The sequence below is a fragment of the Onychostruthus taczanowskii genome, unplaced genomic scaffold, assembly GCF_017590055.1.
Source record: "Onychostruthus taczanowskii isolate IOZ18803 unplaced genomic scaffold, ASM1759005v1 scaffold31, whole genome shotgun sequence".
NCBI classification, from domain to species: domain Eukaryota; kingdom Metazoa; phylum Chordata; class Aves; order Passeriformes; family Passeridae; genus Onychostruthus; species Onychostruthus taczanowskii.
Window position 1 is genome coordinate 8,434,742 of NW_024500461.1, and position 9,968 is coordinate 8,444,709.

Here is a 9,968-nt window from a genome sequence, read left to right on the forward strand (position 1 = left end):
TCCTATTAGACTTATTCTTATTTTTCCAAAACAGCGCTGATGGGTTTTTCTCAGGATTTTCATGAAAGCATGAGAGACTGTAATAAAAATCTCTGCTTTTTCCCCAGGAGGAGAAACTAATGTAAAGCAGGTGACCATGCAGAATGCAGTTCAGGTAAATGCCTTTTGAAATGTTTAAATCCTGTGTACATGTATAATACTTTTTTTTTTTTTAATACTAAAGTCTACCCTGAAGCAGATGAAAGACTAGATTCCCCAGTTACCTCTGATTTAAAAAGTAGTAGTTTTCCCCTTCTACAAGGAGCAATGTGAGAAGGATAACCCACTGCTATTATCAGATAGGTGACCCATTCACTTCTTAGTGCTGTTAGCTAAGAAGGTTTTGAAGTCAAAGCCTGAGATTATAGAAAAACTTCCATCATGATTAAGAAGTGGTTTTTTAATAGCCTTATATTCTAGTTAATCACTTAAATATAAATAAATATATTTTACATTCACACTGAACTGAAGGAAAATAGTTAAGAATACTAGAAAGATCCTGTCCTTGGAAATTTTTCTTCACAAAATTTCATTGTGGTCGTTTTCCTGAAGTCTCTCATTTACAAGATGTAGAATTCTGAATAGAAATGTATTTGTGTTCAAAAAATGTGATGCGTCCTTGCATGGGAACATTTCCTCTTTTGATGCTATAATTTTTAATGATTTAAGCACAAAATGCCTCTGAAATGCTTAAGAAATCAGTAGTCTGTAGTAAATTGTATGATAACTTGCAGATTTCATGACTTAAAATGTGCGGAGTTAAGAAAACCCAAAGCACTTAATGCATGTTGTCTTTATTCTGTATTCAGGCAAGTATGTAATTTTAAATCCAAGGGAGTCAAGAGAAGGAATGCAGTGGTATATTGGTGCATAACAAGACCAGAACCATTTGATTGCTCTATTGGTTTGCTGTATCTGTTGAAAGGGAGGAGAACGCTCTTTGAATAATAGTTCTTCAGTCTAATTCAGAAGCACAAGTTTTTGCCATCTGACTGCAAATATTAGAGCTTCCTGTCTTCAGCTTGCTGAAATCTCTGCAGGTGTGGTTTGGAGATGAGCTTCCCCTGAGTCCCCGAAGCCCTCTGACTCCGAGGCACGGGCCGGGGCTGGCAGATGTGTGCCTCTATGACCAATGGATCTCTGTGCGGCACGAAGCCACTTTGGTGCCTATGCAAGAAGATCTCTCCATTTGGCTGTCTGGCTTGCTGGGTGAGCTTAAAAATAATTCACTCTCTCACGAATTTCAAAGCACTTCCAATATTCTAGTCAGCACTGATGTGTAATATCTATAGTACTTTTAAGAGCTGCTGTATTTGAGTTTGAATGGCTGGGAGAATTGCATTAAAATGCACGCTTTGATTTCAGTTTTATTAGCTGCCACCTCTTAAGGGTTGCACAATTAATAATTCTGATTTATATTTCTGAATCTTGTTAGTCTAATTAAAATCTAATTAAAGTAATATTTTATTGTATTTTACTTATATAATTTCATCTATTTTTCAGTCTTTAACACTGGAATGCTGTTTGAGTTGACTCTAAGTTCATATGAAACTTCTTTGCCTTCTGTGGAAAAACTGTAATATTGACCTTCTTTTTCTTAAAGGAATGGAAGTCAAAGCAGAACAACTGCTAGAAGAACTTGATAATGGGGTACTGCTTTGCCAATTGATTGGTGTTCTTCAAAACACAGTTAAAAATTGTTGTAGCACAAATAACTTAAGGGTGAGTTGTATAATGCTTTTTTTAAATACATGTATAAAGTCCTAAATTTTAAGCAGTAGTTAGAGGGAAAGCAGGTGAGTGAGGCTTCCCAGAGAAGTGTTTTGTATGCTGTATATCCAGAGACTGATTAACAACAAAGTGGCTTTATAGATGGATAAACTCATCAAACAAATTGCTTGCTTTGTTAATCACATCCCAAGGACTTTACTAGGTTTTTAGTTTGATTTCAGTAGAAGTCTTGCCAGAGGAAGATCTAGTCCAAGTCTGGAGTTTGTTGCCCTGACACTGGTGTGGGTTGTTAATAAGATATCCATTGGCATTTGGTTTTATGCCAGGAAGCGGTGGCTGAACTCGCGTGTGCAGGTCAGCCATGAAAGATCCAAACCTGCAGATGGGCTTCGGTGTTTCCATTGAGAGGCAGTGCTTAGTTGAAATGTGCATCTCAAGCACGTCTCTGTTACTTTGGAGTACAAAGGACTGTTCACTCAGTGACTATTCACAATGATAAAGTAGAATGCCTTCTATGTTAGTGTAGCTTTTTTCATGGAATACATAGTGAGGTGAACACAAAATTACATGAACAGTTACAACTGTTTCTGTACTCTGAATTTAGGGTGTATTTTCCTTTGCAAATATGCTTTGAAATCTGTTGGTAATGTTGATGTGTACAATGTACTTTTTGTTTTCTTTCTTTGCAAATATGCTTTGAAATGTAATGTTGGTAATGTTGATGTGTACAATGTACTTTTTGTTTTCTTCCCTTGCCAGAATTTTCCTATGAGAAAAGTTCCATGTAAGAAGGATGCTCCATCAGGATCTTTTTTTGCCAGAGATAATACAGCCAACTTTCTTAACTGGTGTAGAGCCATTGGAGTTGATGAGACATACCTCTTTGAATCTGAAGGCTTAGGTAGCTCTGTCTTTTTTGTAAGATTTGCTTTGATGTCTGTGTGAATCACTACCTGGTCAGGGAGATGCTTTGTTATAGACTTTTGAACTTTTTTCTCTTGACTCTGCATGTGTAGTGCAAGCTTTTATTTCTTTTAAGGCAGTGTCCAAGTAAAAGCCTTGTTCAAAAATCAGTTCAATGACTAATATAACTTGTATGATGCTTTTCCAAACTTCTGAAAGTTACAGTGTGGGATGAAGTGGGGATTGAGAGCTGTGCAACAAAATACTGTGTTTTTCTTCAGTGAAAAGAACCACTGAGAAACAGGAGAAAAGTGTGGTTTCACTTTCTGTGTGTGGGAAGACCACAGGGCCATGGAGTCAACTCACAATAAGATCCTTTATTTGGTATTACAGCTCCTTCTTCTTGCAAAAATCCCTCAGAATGATACATTCAAGATGGTTAAATTTGGTAACGACATCAGGGCATTGTGTCTGAAGTGGCAACAGCCTGTTGGTAATTAACATTTACTTCAGGACACATAACTTTGAACCATTTGTATTTTCCCATTTAGTAAGATAGTTATAAAAATAAATATTACTAACTGTGAGTATGCCTGCCCCAGTGCACAACTGGTGCTGTATAGCATCTTCTAGACTGGTGCAATGCAATAAAATTTTTTTAACTGCTCGTTAAGAGGATTGTACTTTCACCACATAATAAATAAGGAAATGCTCTTCTACCAGCTATTATGTCAGTAAAAATTAATTAATACAACACTTTCTATAGCAAGCCAAATTCTGTTTTTTGTTGTTTGGCTTTTTTTTTTTTTTGAGTAAGCAAAATATCTGCCTGTCAGCAGTCTAGTGAAAAACTGAGAAGTATCTTTGTTTTCAGTAACCATATGAAATTGTCATAATATTTACTGCATTTTGAAGTCTTTGTTACATTAATGCTATTAATTAGCATTAATGCTAATGAAATGCTATTTATACTGGCTGGACTGCCCATGCATCTCTACTGGGTAAGTCATCTTTTAAAACAGTTGAGAAAACTCCGTCATTTGCGTGTCTCATTTTGATTAACTAGTGAGTGTATCTTTTTTCAGTGCCAGGCAATACAGAGTAGAACTGAGTTACAAGAATATTTTAATTTTTTTTTTTTTTTAGTTCCTTGTATGAATTGTATTGCTTAAACATGTTAGTTCCTGTAAGTGGACAGGTAACTAGAACCTGTTTAACTTCCCTGAGATAAGCAGACATGATTTCCTAGTGCTGTGGCTTTCACTCATTGCAAAGAAGTGTTTTGAAGTCTAACTCTTGACACAAGCTTGCTTTGTGGCATTAAAATCTTCTGTGAGCCTTTTTGGCAGTTGAAATGAGCAGACTTGCAGCCTCCAAGATGAAACATTCTTTCCACTGGTGTTTTTCATCAGACTTTCAAGCCACTCTTCGTGAATGAAACAAGGGAAGGATAAGTTGACAATTGTCTTTTTCCCATCAGGGACATGTAGCAGCACCTCCTGAAAAGTGTAGATGACTGAGAAGGAAATAAATCAAGAGGTTCCTGAGACAGCAGAAAGGAAGAGGAGGCATCGTGCAGTGCCCTTTGACATCCAGCCGAAACAAATGTCTTGATCTTTGCTAGAGACATAGTTGGATTTTTTCCTTTTGTACTCAAGCAAATTAAAACACTTCTGTTACAGCTGGCAGATACACACACATGCACATGCATATTTATACACTAAAAAAAGAGATGAATTGGCCTCTAAAAGTAGCTTTTAGATTATGGTTGTGTCAACTTTCTATTCTAGATTTACCCTTCCTAATTGGGTCTTTTAAAAAGCCGGCTTAGAAACTGGAGGAGATGATGTAAACAAGAAAATCTGACTTCATACTTGGATTATACTTTAGGAAACGCATTTCAAGCAAAGGCATTTCAAATATCAAGTTGAATATCAGAAAGATGTTGGATTTCACCTGGAACTTTTGAGGTAGTGATAAGAAAAGGTCTGTTGCTTTTTGAACTGGTAACAGTCACCCAGATTGTTCTTTCCCAGCCAAGGAACCACTCAGGCTGACTGGCTGTGTAGCCATCCATGTGTCAGCTAGGGCTCTTGCAGGGTATCCTCTTATGGATGGTAACCTCCAGAGTACATGTACCTAGCTGTATCTGTAGGCATGAGCATGAACAGATGGGTGCATTTTCCTTTTCGTCGTTGTTAAGTGCTCTTCACCTTTAAGAGTGTGATATTGCATTTGGGAGTAGGGAATGGGAAGCGTTTATGTCTCTTTCTTTCCTGTTCTCATCAAGAAAGAAGATTATAACATATATTTCTCTTAGGAGGAAGAGTGGTTTCAGGAGTGCCAGGATGGGTTTAAAGATTTTATGGAATAGAAAATTAGAGTTGTAAAGCATGTAGTGCTTTATCAATGATAATGTACCTTGCCTCTGGGTAGGTTGATGGGAAATTTATAGTCATGGATACCTCATCTTCCCTTCTCTTGGCTGTACCTAATTGCATAGTCCTCCTGCAATAAATATGAACTGTAACTCCTCTTTATTCTCATCCCTTTTAGTGTTGCACAAGGATCCAAGACAAGTGTATCTTTGTCTGCTGGAAATTGGGCGCATTGTATCCGGGTATGTGATCCACACATGCTCCCAACAAGAAATTGATGGACACATCCTACTAAGTAAAAGCTAAAACAAAGTTAGGACATTATTTGCAGCTGTCAAGTGCAATGCAGTGGATGTTAATTCTGTGCAAAAAGTAATGAATAGCTTTTCTAGAACCATCATACAATATGAATGTTTTTTCAAATATTTATCAGACTCTTTCCTTGGAGAGAAGCTGTTCCATGCTGGTTTCTATAGCTGTGTGTTTAAGTTATACATTCATCTTCTAGATAATGTGTATCTCTTGGAAGAACTCGCTGAGCATTAAATATGATTTTAAGGGTTTAAATTTTTCAGCTTTTTGGAAAGTATCTCTATTATCTCAATGTAGAATTAACTTATTTCTAGTGCAGAGCTGGAACATTTAAGATAGTCTGTCTAAATTGGATGTGACCTCAACTGTGTAGTTTTGGCAGTATTTTTGCTACATCCTCTGGTGACACCAAGGCTACCTTAGGAAGGGAGTCTGCTAGTAACTCAGGGGTGTTCCTTCTTTTTGGATTATCCAGGCAGTTACTCCTCTGATTGATTCAGATGTCCTTGTCTGTAAAGCCACTTATAATTTTGCAAGTTTGTTATCATCAGGTTTTTTTTTTTGTTTTCTTTAGTAAATAAGTAATTAAACACTCTGCTTTGGTATTTGAGGTATGGAGTTGAACCTCCTGTACTTGTAAAACTAGAGAAGGAAATTGAGCTGGAAGAAACCCTGCTGATGACCTCTGGACCACCATCACCTCTTAGCACACCAAAGTCCTGTTGTCACCATGGGGAGCTCCACGAGGCAGTAAGTGCTACTTGCTTAGTGTGATATGGGCTTTAAATTAAACTCTTAGTTTTGAACTTGTATGATCTGTCTCAGTAAGGACAGACTGATTTTCATCTAATATGTGTCAGCCTTCTCAAACAGAAGGGTATGCACCTCTTTTTATCAATTTGTTTTGAAAATGTAAATAAAATGCTGTTCTGTATGTTTTGGAGTGCATATAACCTACATTGATTTCCTTTCCCATCTTCCTTTTCCTTGCTTCTTTGAGTATAAGAAATGCTCTTACTCAGTTTTTCTGGTGTCGATATTCTATGACTGCAATGAATGTTTCTCTTCAATTTGATCTTTCATGAAACTTAATCAGATGTTAAAGTAGGCTTTGATGAAAGTCTTTTGAAAGAAGAATTTAAGTCAAACCTCTGTAGCTGTATCAATTGGAAAATGAATATGTATGCAGAAAAGGAAATTATTTGTACAGCTTGTGAATTGGTCCAGAGGAAATGATGAACAATTTTCCTATTCTGCTTAAAAATCCACTTGTTTTAAATTTCCTCTGTGTTGTGATGTAAAAATTCTGTTTCTTTGGGAATGTCAGCCACCAGATCCTTACTTTCTCTGAAAACTCACTATTTCTCCTTCTTGGCAACAGTCTCACCCTTCCAATTTGTTACATTTGTAAGTGGCTCTCAGAGGCAGATCTTCTCTAGCCAGCATTTATTTGGGGACTCCCTTTCCCCTTTTCTCAGTTGTTTCCTTCTTGTGTCTTCCATCTTAATAGAAGATTAACTCAATAGATGGTTAAACTTGTGCTTCTGTCAGAATACTAACAAATGCTTTTAATTTAATAACTAGGTAAAACATATAGCAGAAGATCCTCCCTGCAGTTGTTCCCATCGATTTTCGATTGAATACTTGTCAGAGGGACGTTATAGGCTGGGAGATAAAATACTCTTCATACGAGTAAGTAGTTTTTTAGAACTCTGATTTATATTTATTTTGGAGAGAGAAATGCTTTTACGTGAAATACCTCATTTTTATGGAGTATTTTAGAATTACAGAATTGTTTAGGTTGGGACAACTTGACATTCAATCCCTTATTCTAAATAGGTGTAATTACTCCATTTTTACATCTTTGATCCACAAACATTGATTTTACAACCACACTAAGCTAAGATAATATTTCTCTGTGGCTCCTCTAAAATTTCAGTAATGACTTGCAACATAAATAAGGATAATGCCATAAAATATCCTGAGAATGTTGCTTTTTTAAAACCTAGATTCTTGGGGTTTATACTTTATAGGGTTATTGAGTACTCTCATCAGCAATCATAAGAGTTTGTGTTGCCAGGACATAATTTAAATTAAGCCCATGCCCAAAACTCTGTGTACTAAACAAAGATTCTTCTGGAATGGTTAAAATGTCTTTTGTAAAGATGTTTCCATTATTTTCTGACATAGAATTACTATCTGTCCAGGAGAAGCTATCTAATAAAATAATTGAGAAGCAAAAACCTTGTTTATCACATAATTTCTGTTTTAAAATGTTTCTCTGTAAGAAAGGAAGTGCTATTTTTAGTCTATTTCAATAGGTGGTAATGTAAGATGAAGACAAATAAAAAAATAATTTCTCTTGTTCTTCTGCTCCCACCCCCTCTTCCCCATTCTCAGATGCTACATGGCAAGCATGTGATGGTACGTGTTGGTGGAGGCTGGGACACTCTTCAAGGTTTTCTGCTCAAATATGATCCATGCCGAGTGCTTCAGTTTGCAACTCTGGAACAAAAAATCCTGGCATTTCAGAAAGGGGTCACCAGTGACAGCGTCCCCACCTTGTCAGCTAGAAATCAGGAGCCTCCTCTTATGAATCCAATGTCAGCTGTCAATATGTTTGAAAAGCAGCCATCAAAACCTCCTGCTCCTGTTTTAGGTCTTGGAGCCAGTGCCAAGAAGGCTTTAGCTAAACGTCCTCAGTCCCCTGCCCTGGCATCACCAAGAGTGCCAGTGACCCCATCTTCCACTGCCAAGTCATCAACAGTCAGGTCCAAATTACAAGGGTCCTCAGCAGCAGCTGTGCGGTCGCCTTTCAAACCACTAGCTGGCACCTCAAAGAAACTGGAGTCTCCTGCATGCAACTCACCAGCTTCTGCTCCTTCACAGCCTGGAAGCAAAAGTTCTTCACGTGCAGGAGCAAGAGCAGCTCCTGTTCCCTCTGAAACGTTGCGCAAACGTATTCGGTCCCCCGATGCTACCAAGGTGAAATTTGCCCTGCCTCAGGGCTCCCCAGCACCTCATCGTGCCATCTCACCCTCTAAAAAACAGCCATCTCTCTTGTCTGGGACAGCTGGAACAACCACTTCAAACCAGAAGTGTGTCCCTGCTAAATGCAGACCTGTATCTGCCACTAAAACCAAGGCAAATTCAGCTGCTCCCAGGGCTGCTCGGCTGCCGGTTACAAATCTGCACGCTGTTGCCAAGTTTGCTCATTCTCAGCAACTCCTTGCAAAGCCTCCTGAAAATGATACTCAGATGTCAGGTGCTGGGTCTCGGCATCCTCAGAAAGCCCCACAAACAACTTCTTACCTGGCAAGGAACTTGAAAACTGCTTCCGAGCTAAAACTTTCCGCTTCTGCACCTTCCCTTGCCTTTAGCAAAGCATCAAATTCACCACATCCATTGTTAACTACAAGCAAAAATGTGTCATCAGCTGGCAGCAAGCAGCCAAATGCCAGTAACCCCCCTCAGGTTGGACCCTCTTTATCCAAACCTGCTGAACGCACACCTTTGTCTGTTGTACGGCTCCCTCAAACTTCAGCCAAAGCAGCAGTGACCAAAAAGCCAGCACAGCCTTCCACAAAGGGTCAGCATTCAACCAAAAACTTGCAAACAAACAAAAGCTTGGCCCCAGCAGCCAAGAAGCCACTCCCAAAGGAGCAGGCATATAACAAAGGAACACCTGGTACATCAAAAGTTCCTCTTATGAAGAGCAGGCAAGATGATCACTATTTTGTTATGACAGGGACTAAAAAGCCCAGAAAGTAAACTAATTTGTTACTTTCTGTGGAAGTCTCTGTTCAAAAGGGCCTCTTGTAACTGCTACACTGAGGACAAGGAAAAAAAGTTAATAACACTACATTTAATATGAAATATTAAGTATAACCTGCCTTTTGCTGCCTAACTTACTGTAAGAACTGTGTTTATTTTACGGTTTAGAAACTTTTATTTGGATACGTTTAGAAGTGAGCTTACTTGCTGTGTGGTGCTGTGGAATGGCAAATATCCTTGATCTGCTGCAAAAATGTATGGGAGAGGAAAGGGGAATTAAGGCTGATGCTTTTGCAGCAGAACTCTGGTGGTTCTGGCGCATCTGCATTGAGCTGTGTGGCCAGCGACAGAGCTGTGTACAAGCTGTAAAATTTCTAATACCTCAAACAAAACTAGGTTTTGTTCACTGGTATCCCAGAACCCAAATCTGGGTCACATGTTTTGGAAAGAGAAGAATTTTCTAGTCCTGTTTATATTTGACAGATGCTGTTATCAGTGTTCATTGTGCCCCCCCAAATGCCTTAAAGTGAATTCAGCTCACTTGGAAATGGAGCTTGGTTTGTTTTAAATTGGACACCAATAATAATGGCCTTGATTGCTCACTTTCATTGTGCCTTAGCCTCTCAAATTCAGGGCAGAACTCTCCAGTGAGCAATACTACCTTTAAAACCCAGGGCAGAAAACCTTGCTTAGTTCATGTTCAAATCTGACTAGCTTTCCTAGAACACTTGCTATATGGAGAGATAGCTTCTGCGTTCTAGGGAAGACATTTTGCCTGGGCTGCAGTCCCACACCAGCTCCTGCTCCTGGGTTGGAGCCCCAAAACAGCTC

General features: G+C 38.6%; 1 protein-coding gene across 1 annotated transcript; it reads left to right on the forward strand.

Annotated features, from left to right (window-relative positions):
• Positions 1-2,529: 2,529 nt before the first annotated feature.
• GAS2L3 (growth arrest specific 2 like 3) lies at positions 2,530-9,134 on the forward strand. Its single transcript, XM_041409853.1, has 5 exons — positions 2,530-2,671; positions 5,230-5,293; positions 5,975-6,113; positions 6,948-7,055; positions 7,764-9,134. Exons 1-5 carry the CDS (start codon positions 2,539-2,541, stop codon positions 9,132-9,134), a joined length of 1,815 nt encoding a protein of 604 aa, XP_041265787.1. The 5' UTR covers positions 2,530-2,538.
• The last annotated feature ends 834 nt before the right edge of the window (positions 9,135-9,968 follow it).